The sequence below is a fragment of the Macaca thibetana genome, chromosome 10, assembly GCF_024542745.1.
Source record: "Macaca thibetana thibetana isolate TM-01 chromosome 10, ASM2454274v1, whole genome shotgun sequence".
NCBI lineage: Eukaryota > Metazoa > Chordata > Mammalia > Primates > Cercopithecidae > Macaca > Macaca thibetana.
The window spans coordinates 8619259-8640257 of record NC_065587.1 but is presented as its reverse complement, the minus strand read 5'-3'; the positions used below and the strand labels follow the sequence as shown (position 1 = coordinate 8640257).

Below are 20999 nucleotides of genomic sequence, written 5' to 3'. Positions count from 1 at the left end.
AAAAATAAAAGACCATAATTAGGGGATTAGGGGACATAAGAAGAAAGGGCAAGCTCCTTGCGTGACTGAATTAAAATGTTCTAATTTCAAATATATATTTCACATTCAATATAATTTTTACTATAGTCTAGTGGAACCTCCTTTTTGCCAGAAGGTTAAAAATAATATGGTAGACTATGAAACATACAGTTGTACATCCATTTGATCCCTTCCCACAAAAAAGTGGATAAACTTGCAAGATAAACTCATGACAGCATGAGCAATGGGAAACTGGAAATAGGAGAGATGAAGTGAGTAACAGTAATTCTGTGCACTGAAAGGAAGCAGACAGTAATGATGAGTGCAGTGGAGGAGCCATTAGAAAGCCCGCCACTTTACAGCACAGAGCTTGGGGAGGCCTCAGTAAGTGGGGGTGCAACATGGGGCTGAAAAATAGAGCATTAGCCCAAAGTTTCTAAGCGGAGTTAGATCCTTAATTCAACCAGGTAACTGTCCTCATCTACTAAAAACAGGTGGGAGACTGTCAAAGTCCACACACTGAATGGTAAGCCCATATCCCCACCCACACAACCCTACATCCCCTTCTCCACTTGGCTTTTAGGATGCTGGCAGCCAGGCTTGCACCTCTAGACAGGAAATCTCAAGATTTTTCTCTGGAACAAAACAAAAAAAATTTTTTTTTTTCCTCTGGGAAAACTCAACTCAGAGAAAAGACCTACATGCTGGCTGCCTGCCTTATTATTCTACGGAGAGGACTACAGGCTAGCAAGCCTGGCCCATACTGTAACACAGAGCTTCAAGCCATTTTTTAAAATGTCTCTTTCTCTCTTAAAAATATAAATCAAGGCCGGACGTGGTGGCTTAAGCCTGTAATCCCAGCACTTTGGGAGGCCGAGGTGGGCAGATCACCTAAGGTCAGGAGTTCGAGACCAGCCTGACCAACACGGAGAAACCCCGTCTCTACTAAAAATACAAAATTAGCTGCACATGGTGGCGCATGCCTGTAATCCCAGCTACTCGGGAGGCTGAGGCAGGAGAATAGCTTGCACCTGGGAGGCGGAGGTTGCAGTGAGCTGTGAGCCATTGCATTCCAGCCTGGGCAACAAGAGCGAAACTCCGTCTCAAAAAAGAAAAAAAAAGAAAAACAAACAAACAAACAAAATATATATCAAGACATCTGAAGAACCTCTAATAAGAAAGGAGAAAATAGGAAACAGACAAAGATTTTTAAGAATTACAATACAGGCCAAGAGTGGTGGCTCACGCCTATAATTCCAGCACTTTGGAAGGCTGAGGTGGGAGGATTGCTTAAGCTCAGGAGGTGAGACCAGCCTGCCTGGGCAACAAAGTAAAATGCTGTCTCTACAAAAAGTAAAAAACTTTGCCAGGTGTACTGGCATGCACCTGTGGTCCAGCTACTTGGAAGGATCCCTTGAGCCCAGTGGTTGGAGGCCGCAGTGAGCCATGATCACATCACTGCACTCCAGCCTGGGTAAGGGCGTGAAACTGTCTGAAACAAAAACAAAAAACACACTATAATGTATTCAAAAAGTAAGAGAAATGATTACAGCCATCAACTAGGCTCTGTTCTTTAAAAGTCAGTACATTCAGAGAAAAAAAAAAGCTCTTCAAAATATCAGGAAAAAAATAAGTAAATAAAAGACTAGAAGGCTGGACGCTGTGGCTTGTGGCACATGCCTATAATCCTGGCACTTTGGAAGGCCAAAGTGGAAGGATTGCTTGAGTACAGCAGTTTGAGACCACTCTGGGCAACACAGTGAGACCCTGTCTCTGCAAAAAATATAAATATTAGCTGGGCATGGTGGCACACGCCTTTAGTCCCAGGTACCAGGGAGCCTGAGTTCGAGAATGCAGTGAGCTGTGAACGCACCACTGCATTCCAGCCTGAGTGACAAAAAAACAAAACAAAACAAAAATATTAGATGATAAAGTTGAAGAAAGTACGGAGAAATCACAACAAAAAGATAATGAGATAAAACAGAGGAGAAAAGATAAAAACAGAGGATCAATCCAGGAGGTAAAATGCCTTATATTAACAGGAATTATAAAAAGAGAGAGCAGAGAAAATGGAAGGAAATTTTCAAAGAACTACCACATGACAAATTTCCTGAACTGAAAGACATCAGCGTACATAAGATCTCATAGAGTAACCAACATAATCAATGAGGAGACCTAGTCAAGACCTATCATTTTGACATCTCAAGACCCTAGGGAAAAGGAGAAGATCCTCAAACTTTCCAGGAGAAAAACAGAACACGTACGAGGGATGAAAAAATTAGAATGGCAGTCTTCTCATCTGCAGCACTGGAAGGTAGAGGACAAACCAGGAACAATGACTGCAAGACAGTAAGAGAAAAATCACTTCCAATCTAGAATTCCACACCTAGCCAATTCTCAATTAAGCATGAGGCTAGGATAAAGTCATGCTCAAATATACAGGATCTCAACATTTTTGCATTTCCACGCACCCCTTGTCACAAAACTACTAAAGGATGATGCACACCCTTAAATGAAGGCCCACTTTAAGAACCATGAAGACATGGGATTCAGGAAACAGAACATTCAATAGAGGAGAGAAAGAAATGAAGATGATGATCTGCCCCAGGATAATAGTTATGAAGCCAACCCAAAGAATAAATATCCCAATTGGAAAGTGTGGGTTAGAAAAGATGTGGTCCAACAAAATAAAAAGCAAATGAATACATGAGTTAGTAATCCTAGAGAAATTAAATGTTTTAGAAGGAAATATAATCATAGTATGCTTCATAAGTTATACATTTCAAAAAATGAAAAATGATTTTAGAAGTCTACACAAATCTTCCAAATTACCTATTTCGTTTTCTGTCCATCATGTGGGGATAGGCGCTTTAACGAGGAAGAATAATCACGTGACATGTAAGAACAAAAACATGGGAAAAGAGGAACCAAATGAAATAAAAATCCCAAGCTGGCAAGAGATTTCTTATACTCACCATCTCTCTGGCTATTTCCAGCGCTTCCTGCAGGCCATAGAGCCTGCCACAAACCAGGTAGATTCCATTGGCCCAGAGAATACAACCCTCATGGACCCAAAATTCATTGCTGTCAAGAGGTAGTTCAGGGATTTGTAACTCCAGCTCAGGGCCACCTTCTGAAGTGGTGGGCACGGAAGGCTTCGAGTCCAAAACAGTCTTTTCACTGCTGCCCTCGGTGGCTGCTTTTTTACAAGGGAGCCCCCTGGACAGGGACCGAGGACCTCCACCACAGTCTTCCGAGCGGTGGCGCCGCTTAAACCTGGGGTGTGCGGCCAGGCTCCTCTGCTCCTTCTGCTGCTGCTGCTGCTCTTCCTCCTCCTCAGTGTCCGTCTTGGAACCATTAGAAGCACTTTTGTGCCGTACCTTAACTTTGCTCTGCATTTCTGTGGCCCTCTTAGGAGGCGGATTCTTCGGGAGAGTGGCTGCATAATCTTGGGGATAAAAAGGTCCAAAGAGGTCACCCATGTTCCGGTAACTGGCCCACTTGCCACACAGACAGCAAACCAGGTGCCCCATAACCGAAGACTCTGTCACAACAGGTCCCTGAAGCATAAAGGACGAGGCCGGGAGCGCCTTGCTTTCAGTGCTGCTAGGTGGAGGGGTCAGTGACCTCTGACCCTTCCTGCCCCTCACCAATTTGGTCTGTTCTTCTTCTTCAGCATTGATGATTGTACAAACGGCTCCAAGTTCACACTTATTGACTACATGGATGTAAGGGTAAAAAGACTTGTTCTTGGCGTCAGTTTTATCCAGTGGCTGGGTGGCATACTTTAGTTTGATCTCAGGTTCTTGGGGTTCCACAATGGGAACTGCTTGTTTGGTTTTTCGCTTCCTTGGCTGGGCTCCAGGCTTCCTTCTCTCCCTCCTTTGCCTCTGTTTTTTTGGCTTTGGCTCTCCATCTGCAGAACCTTCTGGTATCTGTGGGGGCTGAGGAGGTGGAGGCGGTGGCTGCTGCTGTTTCTTTTGCTTATTCACACTACCAATGGGTCTCCCCTTCTTTTTTCCTGATGGGAAATATCCCTTTGGAGGGAAACCTTCTTGCTTGGGTGAAATCGTCACTGTATCGTTCTCTTTCTCTTCAGCCTTGGGGTTTGCCTCAGGGGCCAATATGCCCGCTGGAGGTACATTCTTTGAGTCTGGAAACATTAAAGGTGCTGTTCCACCCAGGGAACCATCTGGTCTCCCTTGGTTACTACCAGGCTTCTGTGAGGTTGTGGATGTCATGGCACCAGGGGGTTCCTTTCCGGCAGTAACTGTTTCTGCATGTGTCTCTGTCTTCACTTTGTCATCCCCGCTGCCACGCCACTCTTCTGAAGACCTTGGAAGAGGTTTCTCAATGTGCAACTCCTGGTTTGCTGGACTGACTAGGTCAGAAGCCACCTCACCTTTTCTCTTCTCTATGTCAGCATCCTGAACAGCAACACTCCCACCTTCAGAAGGACCACTCTTCAAAGACAGTATATCATCAAGCGTAACCGTGTCTCCCCCAGCCTCCGCACTGTTCGAGGATGCACTCCTCCTAATATTTGGGGATGTAATCTTCTGAACTATAGCTTCCAATTTCAACCCCCGTCCTTTCCGTGGGGGCAGTATTTTGGTCTTAGCAGGGCTTGTGAGGGTAACAGCAGGGCAGTTTCTATTATCTGGACTTGGAAGGTCCTTGGAGGAATCTCTCTTAGGGATAGACTTGATATCCTGACTGTGAGAAAGATGGGCATAGGAATTGAATGCTTTATCAGCGCCTTCTTTTGATGGGTGAAGGAGGCGACCTTTATCTTCAGTGCTACTGTTCTTTACATCTTGTGACTGTCTCTTACTGGGAATGGGAGAGATAAAAGAACGAACACGCCTCCTCATGATTAAGGGGTTTTGAGAAGAATGATCCTCCTGGCCTGGAAGTCTTAGCATAACATTACTAGGTTTGGATGACTGTGTAGCCTCAGCTAGTCCATGTCCATCAGTCTCATGGGGTGGTCCATACCTTTTTTGACTGGCCATTCCTGGAGGACCGCTGCTTTTGGCTGGAGAAGTTTGCCGAGAAAGATCCCAACAGGATTCTTGTAACTTCTGAGAGCCATGCTTTAATTCCATGCCCTTGTTAGGCAGACCATCACTAGACATTAGGCAGCGCCCAGCCTCCTGAGCGCTTGGGTCATGGTAAGTCCCTACTGGTGGGCCATACATCATACCATCTTTGTCATTTTTCAAAGGGCTCCGTACTCTGTCAAGAAACTGCTGCTGCCTTGGACTCTTCCGTGGCCCCTCCTGCCTGTGCTGTGCTGCAGCAATCACTCCCTGAGCAGAACTGCTGCTCCAGTCTTTATACTCCTCTGGTTGCTGTTGGTACATCTGTCTCTTATAATGCAGCTGAGAATTCAAACCTGCATTAGGGTCCCCATAAGCATGAGCCCGAGTATTTGTGTGATAAGCAGAGGCCAGGGTTTCTGAGTTGGGAGAAAAGGGAGCATGTAAAGAACTACGGTTGGCCCTCTCTGAAAAGGTCATGTGTGGATTCATGTGATGAGGGTCTCCCCCTGGGCCTCTGCTCCGCCCAGGAGACATCTTCAGTTTTTCTGCAAAGTCATGATATTGAGAAGGGGACCGACCCCTCATGCCCTCCCGACCACCAACTCTGCCAGGGACCCGCCGCATTGGCGTGGGTCTGCTGTCTTGAGAGCCGTAGTCTGAAAGGGAATCATGGGTTGCTGCTCCAGGGCTGGCATTGCTGCGGTAAGACTCATGCTTGATGCTAGAAGGATGGCAGTGGTCTCCAGATTTCTTGTTATTGAAACTAGCTTGGGATTTAGACTGTTCAAAGTCTTCCTCTTTTATCTGCCCGCTCTGGGATTTCAGCTTGGTTTCCATGGACACTAAACCACCAGGAAGAATGACCGACTGACTTAGAGTTGGATTGAGACGGTCATTCCTCCCAATTCTGGTGTCGGCACTCATGTGTCCCAGTGAGTGAGCCCCGGGGTCCCTGACAATCTGTCTTAGTGGAGAAATATCACAGATCACTGATCTTCTTTCAGAGAGGGAACCCCCAGGCTCATGGGCTGATGACTGAGGCTCTATTTCAAACTTTCTGGGAATTGGATAGTCAGTCAAATTGATCTGTTTCATTTCAGGAGCTGTGCTGCTTGATTTCCTTTCCCAGGGGCCCCAGTGGGGATTTTCTAATAGAGACCCAATGCTTTTGTTCAGAAGGCCCCTGCTAGCTAATTCATTGGTTTGACTAACCAAGACATTGGGCCTTGTGGTTCCTTCTAGGCTACCAGCCATCCCCTGGTGCTCCTGAGTACTCCTAGAATATCTCCTGTCAGGGTGGTGGTGGTAACCCTGAAGCACTTCCTGCAGGAGGCTTGGGAATTTTTCATTTCTACCCTTTCGTTCCCCATGGCCAGTGAAATCCCCCTTTTCTTGCCCTGTAGGATACTGAGGAAAGCCACTGACATTTCGTGGCACAGCTGACCCGAAACTATCTTTGTAACTATAGCGCAGACTTCCAGGAGATTTGCTAGGTTCAGTTCTGCTTGTAAAACCAGGGCCCACTGCAGAGTGGCCACTCTGGCCATTTCCTTCTCCATTATGGTTGGAATTGTTATCGCCATTCTTGTTTCCTTTGCTCCCTCCTCCTCCTGGAGGCTCTGGCTGGGGAAGTGATGCATGACTCGTTTCCTTTGCCCCACCATTGCTTGGTGGCCTTTGAGTCGCTGCAGGATCATCCTCTTGGGAGCCTTTATCTTGCCCACCAGGCTTTTCTACCCGACTTGTCATGGCTTCCCGGGAGACAATCACCCCAACTGTCTTCTCATTAACCTTTGGGTTCCCGTCGGACAATGGCATGTCCTTAGCGCCTGGTGAGGTGGTCTCTTCTCTTGCGGCAGGACTAGCATTGAGTCTGGCGGGTTCATTCTGAGCACCTTGTGCCGGTGAGGAGCCAGCTTTCTCAGAGGCTCCGCCCTTGTAGGTGGTGTCAGAGCTGGTGCTCTGACCACTTAGCTGCCGCACCCTCTCACCTTGATCCTCTGAACTGCTGGAGCAGCCTCCATCTAAAGACTCTGCCATAGGGGACTTCAGCTGTTCCTCAGGTTGTGAGGAGCCTTCAGAGTTTGTGCAGCTATCTGCTTTCTTGGAAGATGAGGGCCTCTTGGAGGTCTTCTTCTGAGGAGTCAGGGCATCAGAAAGTAACATGTGCTGGACAGTGTTAGGAAGATTGGCCACTTGAGTACTCAGAGCACTCAAACTACTCAACCCAGGATCTGTCAGTCGCTTTTCTGGTACCCCTTCTAGTCCAAACCCTTTGAAGCCTGCGGCATGAGAATTAGGACTGGGCATCATTGATGGAGTTGGACTGAGTTGAGGCATCAACTGTAAAATTCTGTTTCTGGAACCCATAGGCACACTGCCTTGCCCACACTGGAGATTCTCCCCAGTCTGCATGAGAGGAGATGGGGTAGAACTACAGCTTGGAGACTGAACCACAGAGGCAGCTGGGGAAGGGTTAGAAATGGGGCTGAAGTTCTGGTGAAACTGCATGGGGGACCTCACAGGAACCTCAGGTTGGTTGTACTGCCCCACCTGGCTTTGCAGGGGCAGCTTGGTGGCAGTGTTGGTATACTGCATCACATGCTGAGGAGGGTGTTGTTGTTGCTGCGGCTGCTGCTGCTGCTGCTGCCCCTGTTGGGTCCCTTGTGGAATCTTTGCCTGTTCAAAATTCTTCATAGATTGAGGCTGATAGCTGTAATTGGATTGTGTTCCATAAGCCTGTGCATTTGAACCCACACTGTGTCCTTCATACTGAGATCCAGCATTCACACTGTAACTGCCATCATAGCTCTGTCCAGACTGGCTAAAACGCTGTGGTGAAGGGAAGGAGGAGGAGGAGGAGGAGGAAGCAGAAGACTGATAGTGTTGGCCAAACTGACCCACTCTTAACTGGTAACCAGCAGCAGAGGATGGCAGAGTTGAGGGCCGCTGCATTGGCTGTAGATGGGATGAGCTGGATGCTGGTTGGCCAGTGGCCTGTGGCAGGGGCTGATGGGACTGGTAAAGCTGTTGTCTCAACTGCTGGACTTGCTGCTGCTGCTGCTGGCTGGAAGCCTGCTGTTGGTACTGAGCACTCCCTGGAGAGAAAGGCCCTGTGTAATCCTGCTGATAATGCGACACACTGCCAAGGCCAGAGTGCTGTGCTTGAAACTGGCCCACATGACTCTCACTCCCATACTGATTGCCAAAGCTGCTCCCCTGGGGGGGTCCATAGCTCTGCACAGGCCCAGAAGGCCTTCGCTGAGGAGGCTGTGGGGTTCCTGTAGTCACAGGGTCTTTGTTGCCTGCCATGTAGTAAAAATCTCCAGCCTCTTTCCTGAAACCCTGGTAACCTTGATGGCCAGAGGTCTCGCTAGCCATTGCTGCCGCAGCAGTTGCTGCTCCTCGTCGTCCACCACCACTGCCACTGCCACTGCCACCACTACTGCCACCTGCACCTCCAAAATTCTGGAACATCTGGGCCTGACGAGGGCTGAACTCTTCTATCCGGGATGAACCGTGTACCTCCTGTGGGTAGCTTTGCTGGTTTCCGTGGTAACTGCTTTGCTCCCGAAAGGACTGCATACTGTTCAGCAGCACAGCAGCAGGCCAACAGCCCTCCTAGAAATAGAAGAAAAGAAAGAAAAACATTAGACACGCGTCTCCTCGGTACAAATCAAGTCTAGATGATGGAGGGGATAAGATGATTCAGATATCCAGATGAAGCTGACTGGTTTGAATTACTTTTTCTTTTTGAGACAGTCTCGTTCCGTCACCAAGGCTGGAGTGCAATGGCACAATCTCGGCTCACTGCAACCTCTACCTGCAGGGTTCAAGCAATTCTCCTACCTCAGCCTCCCGAGTAGCTGGGACTACAGGCACGTGGCCACGATGCCTGACTAATGTTTTGTATTTTTAGTAGAGACAGGGTTTCACCATGCTGGCCAGGCTGGTCTTGAACTCCTGATCTCGTGATTCGCCCGCCATGGCCTCCCAAAGTGCTGGGATTAGAGGCGTGAGCCACCGAGCCTGATCTTGAATTTCATCTTTTATATTTTACCCTATCCCCTTCTGAAAATGCACATATGCAGAGAAATGGCCTAAAGAGTGAGACAAGAATCTGTAGTACAATGAAAAACAGCACGCTGAGTGCATAAAACCCAACATAGCAAAAACATGTATGTCTCATATATCTAATAATGCCTTCATTATTAGACAAATGAGCCCCCAAACTCAACCAGATTAAAATATGGGGCTGTGTTATTACTGTCAATGAAAAACAGCAGTTTTTCAACGAGTCTTCCAGTTATTGGGGGGGCGGAGAGTGGGTACAGGGTAAAAAAAAACAAATTTTTTTTTATTTTTATTTTTTAGACAAGGTCTCACTCTGTTGCTCAGGCTGGAGTGTGCAGGGGCACAGTCATAGTTCACTGCAGCATCAAACACCTGGCCTCAAACGATCCTCCTGCCTCGGCCTCCCAAAGTTTTGGGATTACAGGCATAAGCCACTACTTTTCTCTGCTTTCATGTATTAGGGTGATCACTGAACTGCGGGTTTTAACACTGGCTGCTGATCGCCACTCCCCAACACTGAGAAACAGAACTGGCCAGATAAATGCAGCCAATTCCTTCTGTCCAAGTGCACATTTTTGAAGGTTTACTGTAATTGCCAACTACCTGTGATGACTGGTGACTCCAGGACACTCAGCCCATATGGGTTCCACACAAACTTTGAAGTCATCCTCTTCTTGGCATAAGATTGCGTCTAAGGCACCCCTCTCTCTCCAGCACTCTCCTTCAGTTCCCAGGTACAAAGGGCTAGACTTAAGCCAGTGAATATCAGTGACTATTCTTCCAGATTATTTTGGGGGGTTTTCAAGAAGTTTCAGCACCTTTACCCACCATGTGGTATTTTTATTTGCCAATTTTTAAACTCACAGTTACTACTGGCCATTACTATGAAAGAAGAATTAGAAGCAATCATCTTGGAGGACAGCAAAAAACAGAGAGGAAAGCAGGAATTCATCAAGCCTAGGACCCAGACTCTTTCCACCAAAGTTATCTGACTGAGTCACCGCTTTGTATTACCTTTTATGATCCCTCTTAAAACAATCAATCAAGCTGATTTTCCCCCCCTTTTTCCTGGGCCTGTCTCCTCAGAGTTAGAGATGAATGGGACAAGGCCAAATTGCTCCAAATGACTTTAGAACCAATTTAAAAAAACAAGTTCCGAAACACATATGAGGTAAAGTGAGGTACTAATAGACAGTTTAGTTTAGTTACAATGGTTTATGAAGCTAGTTTCCCTGAAGGGGAGCTGAAAGTGAAGTTGCCTGCACGGAAGTCAACAATCCTTTTAAAGGTAAGTCAGACTCATCCTCTCCAATCCCTGAAGTGGTTCCCACCTCATTCTTGGGGAAACTGGTCTCAAAGGCCCCGGCTCCCATCCCATGACCTCTCTGACCTCCTCCCCTACCACTTCTCTGCTCTAGCCTCACAGTCTCCTTGTTCCTGGAACGGGCCTACCGCATATCTACATAGGAACTCTGTTCTCACCTGCACATTCTTCTCCCAAAGCCAGACAGCTTGCTCTCCCTTCCAGTCTTTGGGCAAGTATCACTCATTCCCTGGTCATTCTAGTAAAAACAGCTAGCTCCACATCTTTTCCCTCGCTGTAACTCCCTCCCCTGTTTTATCTCTTGCCTGGCCCCGTACTTACTCCAAACAAGACACATATATGCTACTTGTTTACTGTCTGTCTCTCCCCTGACTAAAATGTAAACTCCATAAAGGGCAGAGACTGCCTGTTCCTCGTTGTAATCTTCACGTCATCACATGGGAGGCTGTGTGAATGATTAAACGGTGTAAGAACTAGGTCTTAGAGAAGTAGGCTAGAACTCACATATTCAGAGATGGTGCTGTGGGAGTGACATGACAGAATTGTAGAAAGTGAAAATAGAATATGATCAACCTAAAAGGAGAGTTGGAGGATGCTGAAGACCTTGCCTGTAAAATCCCATGGGTCCAGTTCTAAGGGAAAGACCCAGCTTGAGTCCACACGAGAACTGTTAAGACTTCAGAAAGTAAATATGGATTAGAGCAGAAAATGGCCAGTAACCCCAAATTCTAAAACCTTGACCCACATCTTGAAATATTGTTAAGTCTAAAACAGCTAGACAAGGGTCTACCTCCTTAAGTTTGATTATATAGTCATGTGACCCAAAACCATCATTAAATATTCCTGTAAAATAATGTCAGAATCTAAAGGAAACAACTTCTCATCCTATTCAAAATGCCTCTGTTGCTTTGTTCCAATGAATCTGCAGGGCAGTAGGTAATAGCTATTCAAACGGTGATGATGATGCTTGACACTGTTCCAGCACTTCACATACACTAACTCATTTAATCCTCACAACACTAGCATGCTCGTTTTACAGATGGGGAAACAGAAGCAGAGTTCACAAAGCTCCTAGGCAGCAGGGCCCGGGGCAGGCCATGTTCTTAACATTACACTGCCCAGCGGGTCTTCCACACGGTCAGTAAAAGATGCCAGTTGTCCTGTCAGGTCGGCCTTCGAAAGTGGGTAGTCACCCACAATAAATCTGTCCCTTCACTGCCGCCCTCTCACAAGGACCTCCATACTGTTCCAGCTGGCTCTTTACCTCCCCCATCATTCTCAGAACTATCAAGAGCAATTCTGTCTACACGAGTATTAATTTTTTCTGCTTGTGATGTGCTCCTGCTCTACTCAGTGCCGGTGGCCTTCTCTAGATAAAACAAGGCTGAATGGGGGCTAAATTGAACAAAAACATTAAAGCTAGCAGTTTAAACTAATGAAAAGTTTTCTCAAGAGATATTCTCTATAAAAAACTATGTTACATGTTGTTTAATTAATCCTTCTGGAAATAAAATCAGGCTTCTGAAGATCTGAGTGTATAAACAATGTTGCCACTTGCTCCATATTCTTCCTAAATAGGAGCCACCAAGAGCTAAAGGCCACTTTAAACATCAGCATATCAGACCTCAGGCTGCCCTATCTCCAGACAGGGAAAACAGATACAGGAAGGACTCTTCTCAGGTCTGTTCTCAGCTCTCCCAGGCAGATTCCCTGTCCTGTATGATACCTCTTTCCCTATTGTTATGGTTCTACTTTATGGAATAGAAGAAAAAAAAATTCAAGGCCAAATACCTCCTGCATGGGTCCAGCCACGCTAAATATTCTTAGTATACATGAAGCACCTGAGTACTAGAAGGTGGTTGCCCAGATTTCTCTTTTCTAGGAATGCCAAGAAAACCAATTAAGAAAACCAAGTAGTATACACCAACAACAGAAAATGTAAACCTGGAGCTAAAAAATAAGTAATAGGCTGGGTGTGGTGGCTCACATCTGTCAATCCCAGTGTTTTGGGAGAGGCTAAAGTGGGAGGATTGCTTGAGGTCAGTTCAAGACCAGCCTTGGTGGGGGGGGGGGGGAATTAAAATACACAGTGTGATGAGGTATGCCTATAGTCCCAGCTGCTCAAGAGGCTGAGGTAGGAGGACTGCTTGAACTCAGGAGTTCAAGATTGCAATGAGCTATGAATGTGCCAATGTGCTCCACCCTGGGTGACAGTAACCTTGTCTCTTAAAAAAAAAAATGCTAACAGAGATAATTCCAATGTTTTCCTATCATCTTAAAAAAAAAGCATCAGTGTAGTCAGTTTTAAAGCACTGTGATTAGTAATAATAAGTGCCTGAATTCCTTTGTTTAAATGAATACAAATAGTAATAAGGAAAATCTGATGCCCCAAAGGAGTAAGTCACCTAAGGAACTTGCATACATACTCTAAAAAAGAAGCTGGGCCCAGTGGCTCACACCTGTAATTCCTGAACTTTGGGAGGTCGAGGCAGGCATATGGCTTGGGCTCAGGAGTTCGAGACCAGCCTGGGCAACACGGCGAAACCCTATCTCTATAAAAAATACAAAAATTAGCCGGGCATGGTGATGCGTGCCTGCAGTCCCAGCAACTCGGGGGGTTGAGGCGGGAGGATCGCCTGAGCCCGGAGGCAGAGGTTGCAGTGAGCTGAGATTGCGCCACTGCCCTCCAGCCTGGGCAACAAAGCGAGATTCTGTCTCAATAAATAAATAAAAGAGGTCTACCAATGTACTTCCCATCCATACTAACTCTCCCTTTCCTGTTTGTTTTTCTCTTATATTCCTAACAGTTTCAGGAGGGCTGTGGAGGTGTCTTAGTGAGGTACAGAACTCTGTGCCTATACATTCCAGAGTCCATGTGCCAACCTCACAAACTCACTCACATAACCAGCTGCAGACTTGTTCTCCCCATCCTATTGGAAGGTTGATGACCTTGCCCTCTTACAGAAAACCAACACTGGCTTTCTCTGTCCTCCTTCCTCCATGTGTCCAACAACATCCCACTTCCCAATCCATTCTCTTTCTTGGAAAGAATCTCACTGTGTTGCCCAGGCTGGAGTACAGTGGCACAACCACGGGCTCGCCACAGCCTCAACTCCCAGTTCAGGCAATACTCCTGCCTCAGCCTCCCAGGTAGCTGGGACCACAGGCACGGAACCCCCGGCTTTTTTTTTTTTTTTTTTTTTTTTTTTGAGACGGAGTCTCGCTCTGTCGCCCAGGCTGGAGTGCAGTGGCCGGATCTCAGCTCACTGCAAGCTCCGCCTCCCGGGTTCACGCCATTCTCCTGCCTCAGCCTCCCGAGTAGCTGGGACTACAGGCGCCCGCCACCTCGCCCGGCTAGTTTTTTGTATTTTTTTTAGTAGAGACGGGGTTTCACCGTGTTAGCCAGGATGGTCTCGATCTCCTGACCTCGTGATCCGCCCGTCTCGGCCTCCCAAAGTGCTGGGATTACAGGCTTGAGCCACCGCGCCCGGCCCCCCCGGCTAATTTTTAAAAAATAATTGGGACCATGGTTGGTTAATTTTTATAGTTTTAAAAAAATAAGAGACAGTCTCACTATGCTGTCCAGGCTGGTTTCAAACTCCTGGGCTCATGTGATCCTGCTGTTTCAACCTCCCAAAGTGTTATAATTCAGCCACTGCGCCTGACCCCAGCTAATTTTTTCATCCTTTCATGATTTTCTTATTCTCCTTCTTTGCCTTTAAATCCTCAAGATATTGACAATGATGCATCTAGTTACAGCCCTTGTGTGGGGGATATTCCCTGCTCGCCCCCACAGCCTCTCTTCACCCTACTCTGTGCCCTAGAAGTGACACTGGAGGGACAACTGACAGGCCCCACCACTCTCTGCCTTCTGACCCAGTTCGGCTGGTAAAAGGCAGGAGAGGAGGAAAGTAAGAGAGGAACTTACTCTCCTGGCTCCCACCCCGAGGTTACTGAGGCTGGCTGAGACCCTCCACCAATGGCTGCAGCTCCATCGGGCAACCTGAACATACAGCCACTTTCTCCAAGCTCCAGGAACCACTTCATCCTCTGCCCTTCAGGGCTAGAAGGTAGTAGGTAACAACTCCCTGCTACTGCCAGGCCAGAAGACTTCACTTTCTTGTTGGTTTCCCCAAACCCTGCTCACTCTGTACTGTCCCTTTATTAATCTTCTGCATTGTTGTCAATTCAGCATCATGACCACCCTCCTTCCAAGCTTCTCCTCTGCAGATCAGAAGCTGAGAACTACCGTTCCAGAACCCTTTACCAGCATTGTTCTGGGTTAGAGTTTGCAATGAGAAGTGCAAGAGAGATTCAGAAGGCAAAATAAATGTAGAGGCTGATGATGTTCCCTGGAGGTAGATGCAGTACACGTGGATTCACAGCGGCTTCCCCATGAGCTCATGAGAACCACTCACTATGGCACTCCAGTATGAAATCATCAGGAACCTTCCCCATTCCAGTTTTTCCAGGGTTGGGTAAAGCCTTAATTCCTGTATCAATATCATTCATACCTGGAATAGAAAACTTCTTTTCCTGAATGAACCCTGAATGATACAATTAAACACTCCTCAAATTACCCAGTCTGAGTGTGCCATCTGTTTTCTACTGGGACCCTGACAAGAATTTTTCTCATTCCTAGGATTTCAGAGTAGACTATTATCACTTGGGGAATGAGAGACTTCTATTTCATGCACTATGACATAGAACAGGGACTAAAAATCCTCCCTCAACAAAACACTTAGAAATGTCAGACAAGATGCACAGCCAAGTTGCAAGAAACTAAGAAATGCCCAAAGTCCAAAACTGGATGAGATACTATGAAGACAGTTACAGGCAGGTGCTGGGCTCTGAATGCCAAGGATGTAGTGGGGTCTGTAGGGCTTATTAACCACGTGGCAAAGGTTTTAATGACCATGAAGAGACAGAGCAAGGCCTCTGGCCCTCCAGACAGATCAGTACTTAAGGACTCTGGAGAGTGTCACTTGTGGCTGTAATCATTTCTAAAAGATAACAAAATGCCTTTATTATTAGGCAGTAACTAACTCATTTTCAATGACAAAGATAATGTTCTTCTTCAACTGACCCAACTGCCTATTCTCAAGAAAACCATGATCGTCCCAAGAAGTTTTAGAATAACCCCAAACTAACCTTTCACTTTGACTCTGTATTTACCATGCTACCTCATCATGACACTACTCTCTTTCCTGTATTTGTCCTTTCCCATTCCATCCTCGTCACTGTCATTTTCATCTTTCTTGGGCTAGAATAACACTTGAAAAGTTCTCTTTCCCAGTACCTTCTTTTCTTTACCTGCCATTTTGACACCATCACACTCCCTATAGGCCCTGAAGCCCTGTGACATCTTCCCAACAATTTCTGCTCCTCCCCACCCTCTCAAATAAGCCTGCTCCACCCTCTTTGTGCCATCAGCCCACTCTCACCTTGGTCTCAGCCCTGTTTGTGCCATCAGCCCACTCTCACCTTGGTCTCAACTTGGAGCCTTCTCTTAAGCATCCCCAGGCCCATAAATTCCTTCTTGCCATGTGAGATCATATAGTTCTTAAGACCTCTTAAAATGTGTCCTGCTGTATCTTAAGAGCTCCTAAAATGTGTTATCTATGTGATTTTCTCTATAAATCTTCCTCTAAGCAGAGAATGTGTTGGCTTTACCTCGCTTAGTAAAAACAAACCAATTTTTCACCTTTAACCAGTATCTAAGGTATGCACTATTGATATAATAAAAAGTGCTGGCCAGCCACAGTGGCTCACACCTGTAATCCCAGCACTTTGGGAGGCTGAGGCAGGTAGATTGTTTGAGCTCAGGAGACCAGCATGGGCAACATAACAAGACCACATCTCTACAAAAAATATAAAACAATTAGCTGGGTGTGCTGGCTTGTGCCTGTAGTCCCAGCTACTCCAGAGACTGAGGCGGGAGGATCACTTGAGCCTAGGAGGCAGAGGTTGCAGTGAGCCGAGGTTGCACGCTACTGCACTCCAGCCTGGGTACTAGAACAAGACTTATCTCAATAAATAAATAAATGCCATTTATTAAGCAATCTATATATGTCAGTCACTGTGTGGTTTTACCTGTATCTCAATTAATGAATGAGGGGGGAAATTTATGTAATTTTTTCCAAAAGTCCAAATTTTCCAAAAGTCACTCCTCTAGGACAAGCTGGAGCTGACATTTTGTAACTCCAACTCTTTTGATTCTAGAGCCCATAACCCTTTCTTTCACTGTACCACAAAATTAGGCAAGGAGGACCCAAATCCGTATTTTTGAAAATCCTGACACACATTTGGGTCAGATCTCTAATAACTGTGGCTATCACTTAGTTACTGCATGCCTAACACATGTGACACACTCTACCAGGTGCTTTACACAAACGTTAATGCATTTCATTCTCACCACGATCTAAGAAATGTTAGTAGTCCTTTTCATAAATGGAGACTCAGAAGTTAAATAAGCAAAAGACTCATGGTAAACAATGAGGTAAGATATATAATATGCCCACTGCAAAACCCAGTCTGTATTTCCCAATCTGTGACATTGGGAAGCATTTTAGAACGGAATCTTGAGGAATCTTGCTAGAAATTAGTTGACTGCTTGTACCTAGATATATCTATAGTACCTGTATCATTTGATTTGTGTGTGTGCAAATGTGGGATCGTCCTAAGTGCATCAAGCATAAAGATCTGCTCAGTGACTTAATATTTCATACTCTATGTCCTGTTTGCACATGGGCAGAGCCTATATTTTTCTCAGTGGCTAAAAGTTATCTTAGTGTAATAGGACTTCAGAATAAGATGAAGAGTAATGAAGGTGCTGGCTTTCTCCCTGACTTGGGAGATCAGAAGAGTCTGAAAGCAACTCAGAATTCGCAAGTCAGTTCCTTGTCTAGAGGAAAAGAAACACACAAGAATGCTGCATATCTAAAAAGATTGCTTTCTGGGTGGCAAAACTCGTATTAGCCATGTAAACTATAGAAAATATTCACCTTCAATCATGATCAAATACATGCAGGCAAAAACTGGGGGGATAAATTTGTAACTATTACACTTCCTGGCCAGGCGTGGTGGCTCATGCCTGTAATCCCAGCACTTTGGGAGGCTGAGGTGGGCGGATCACGAGGTCAGGAGATCGAGACCATCCTGGCTAACACAGTGAAACCCCGTCTCTACTAAAAATACAAAAAAATTAGCCAGGCGTGGTGGTGGGCACCTGTAGTCCCAGCTACTCGGGAGGCTGAGGCAGGAGAATGGCATGAACCCAGGAGGCAGAGCTTGCAGTAAGCCGAGATCGCACCACTGCACTCCAGCCTGGATGACAGAGCGAGACTCCTCTCAAAAAAAATTTCCTAAAAAATTTAAAAGATGATATCCCTTCTGGTTAGGTTAGGCTACAGCTGGTACGGGGGGAAAAAAAAGCACAGCATAAATGCTTATGACTCTTTTGGAAAACAAAACTGGTAATAAAACAATCAACCAAACAACCAACCAAACAAACAAAAAATACCAACATATTCACTCCAGTAATACGTATTAGAAGAAAAAACTGGCAACAACCTAACTCTTAAATTTGAAAATTGGTTAAGCAAATTATGGTATATCCACTCAAAGAAATAGTACATAATCAATAAACAATTGCAAAGATTCTAGCACCATGGAACATTACGTAGTATCACATGAAAAGAGCAGCTCACATAAACTCATACCTGTGCTATGATTATAACTATCTGAAAATGAGGCATTCATTTAGTCCCAGGCCAAAGGGAATAATGGAGAAAAATGGAAAACTTCTGGACCATCCAAGGGGGCAGCATTGTGAAAGTTGTTGTTGTTTTTGGTTTTGGTTTTTTTTTGAGACAGAGTATCACTCTGTCACCCAGGCTGGTGTGCAGTGCTGCAATCTCAGCTCACTGTAGCCTCTGCCTCCCAGGTTCAAGCAATTCTCCTGCCTCAGCCTCCCAAGGAGCTGAGACTACAGGCGCCCGCCACCACACCTGGCTCATTTTTTTATTTTTATTAGAGATAGCATTTTGCCATGTTGGCCAGGCTGGTCTTGAACTCCTGACCTCAAGTGATCCACCTGTCTTGGCTTCCCAAAGTGCTGGGATTACCGGGTGAGCCACAGCACTTGGCCAAAATGTCATTAACTTCATTTAAAAATTACAACCCTTACACTATCTCAACAGTATCAGAGCTTTATCTGTTCCCACTGACAGCAAAGTGCTGCTCTGCCCAAGGGAAAGAAATAGAGGCACAGGGGACCCCACAAGTCAGAAGCAGGAGGGAAGGGAGGAGCTTGCCAGACATGACCTCTACTTCAGGAAGCCTGGTGCCAATGCCACACACAGGGTTGTTGGACACCACAGTGCCCAGGCAAGTGTGCACACAGAATCACTAGCTCAAAAAGTTATTTTTCAGAATCAGGCCTAAAGTCAGCTGAATTCCATCCCACAATGGGCAGGCCTATTATTAGACATAATCTAAAACAGCCAAGAGGCTGTAAGCATCCTATCCATCACATGCTTCTATAACTGTGCAAGGAGATGCCGTAAATCTGCTCCTGAGCAGACCAAAGGCACCTGGGCCCTATCCTGGCCCCACCCCCATTCCACGGCTACCTGTCTTATTTTCACAGGGGCATCCCAAGATCACTTCAGATTACCACATACGTGAGCAGGATGGCCAAACAGCTCCCCGCAGAAAGGAGGCAGAAGAAGGGTGGGAGCAGTGGCATCTCTGGGCTAGAGTTCCTGTGGGATTTTCTTAAATGCTGAGCACAGGGGCTTCTGAGATGTCACTGAATTTATTCTTTCATTTAAAGGTTGTATTAATACATAATTTCTAAACCTTCAGAGGCAAAAGGGAAGTAATCAGTGTTGCCACTTATAGCCTAAATGGATGTTCCATTTTATCATTAATTCAAATACAATTCTGAGGCCAGGTCTGGTGGCTCACGTCTGTAATCCCAGCACTTTGGAAGGCTGAGGCAGGCAGATCACCTGAGGTCAGGAGTTCAAGACCAGCCTGGCCAACATGATGAAATGCTGTCTCTACTAAAAATACAAAAACTAGCCACGTGTAGTGGCGGACACCTGTAATCCCAGCTACTCAGGAGGCTGTGGCAGGAGAATCACTTGAACACAGGAGGTGGAAGTTGCATTGAGCCAAGATCACGCCACTGAAATCCAGCCTGGGTGACAGAGTGAGACTCTGTCTCTTAAAAAGAATAAAACAAATATAATTCTGAATTAAAATTCAAAAGATATCAATGACCAATCCAAAGTAGAAGTGGGCAAAAGCTATATGAAAATTAGAGACTTTACTGAACAACCCAAAAAAGCTCAAAACAAAATGAAAGAAACAAACTAGCAGAACAAACAGTATAGCTAGATAAAAAGGGCTAGTATTATAAAGAGGTTAAGTCTCCACATATTAGTTTATAAAATTCTAATAGGTTCCAGTCAAATTCTCAATAGCGTATTAAAAAAGTTTTAAGACTGGGTGTGGTGGCTCACGCCTGTAATCCCAGCACTTTGAGGCGCCAAGGCAGGCAGATCACATGAGGCCAAGAGTTTTAAGACCAGCCTGGCCATTATGGCGAAACCCGGTCTCTATTAAAAATACAAAAATTAGCAGGGCATGGTGGTGCACGCCTGTAATTCCAGCTACTCGGGTGGCTGAGGCACAAGAATCACTTGAACCCTGGAGACTGCAGTGAGCTAAGATCATGCCACTGCACTCCAGCCTGGGAGAGAGAGCAAGAGCCTCTCTCAAAAAAATAATGATTTAAATTATTTCAAATGTACAGAAAAGTGCAAGAATAGTTCAAAGGGCTCACATACCCTCTTCAGCGAGATTCTCCAACTGATGTTTTACATCATTTGCTCTGTTATCTTTTCCTGACTCCTTTGAGAGCAGGTTGAAGGTATGAAGCCCCACTGTTGCTCAATACTGTAGTGCGTTATTTCAAAAAACAAGGACATTCTCCTCTATAACTAGCATACAAGCCTCCACATTAGGAAATCAACACTGATACTACACTCTCAATCCAATCCACAGACACCATTGGAATTTTGTCAACTGTCCCAACAATGTCTCTTTTTCCTTTCTGGTCCAGGAGTCTACCCCAGAGCTACATCTCACCAGTGTCAATCAGTCTGGAATAGTTCCCTTTTCTCTTCCTGACTTCCATGTCCCTGCCAGAGTACAGTCTTTTCATTTTGCAAGATGACCCTCAATCTGATCTGTATTTCCTCAGGACCAGACTCAGGTCATGCTTCCTTAGTGGCAATAGCAGACACATGGTGCTGTGTTCTTCCCAGGGCATTGCATCAGAAGACAGATGGCAACCCAGCCCACTACTGCTGATATTTACCATATTCACCTGATCAAGTTTATTAGAGATATAGTGTCTCAAGGCCCCACAGACCTACAAGATCAGATTCTGCATGTTAACAAGGTCACTAGCAAGTCACACACATGTTGCTGTTTGAGAAGTATCAGTGAAAGGTCTTATAAAAAGA

At 45.8% G+C, this 20999-nt stretch overlaps 2 protein-coding genes across 47 annotated transcripts in view; both read right to left on the bottom strand.

Moving 5' to 3' along the window:
• The window catches only part of NDUFA6 (NADH:ubiquinone oxidoreductase subunit A6), a 321526-nt gene that overhangs the window by 114372 nt on the left and 186155 nt on the right, over positions 1 to 20999 (bottom strand). The window contains exon 1 of one of the 43 annotated variants that reach the window (XM_050806068.1): positions 19077 to 19080. The exons of 40 other annotated variants lie outside the window; for them this stretch is intronic. The gene's annotated coding sequence lies outside the window, so the exon portion shown is untranslated. Of the gene's footprint in view, positions 1 to 10192; positions 10198 to 10497; positions 10502 to 19076; positions 19081 to 20999 lie in introns of those variants that run through there. 2 more of the 43 variants (XM_050806033.1, XM_050806031.1) reach the window with 2 other exon arrangements.
• The window catches only part of TCF20 (transcription factor 20), a 185598-nt gene that overhangs the window by 46664 nt on the left and 117935 nt on the right, over positions 1 to 20999 (bottom strand). For 3 of the 4 annotated variants that reach the window (XM_050805801.1, XM_050805803.1, XM_050805800.1), the window contains exon 2: positions 2994 to 8684. In XM_050805801.1, the coding sequence (XP_050661758.1) occupies positions 2994 to 8648 (5655 nt within the window). In that variant the 5' untranslated portion in view covers positions 8649 to 8684. Of the gene's footprint in view, positions 1 to 2993; positions 10176 to 20999 lie in introns of those variants that run through there. The other variant, XM_050805802.1, reaches the window with a different exon arrangement.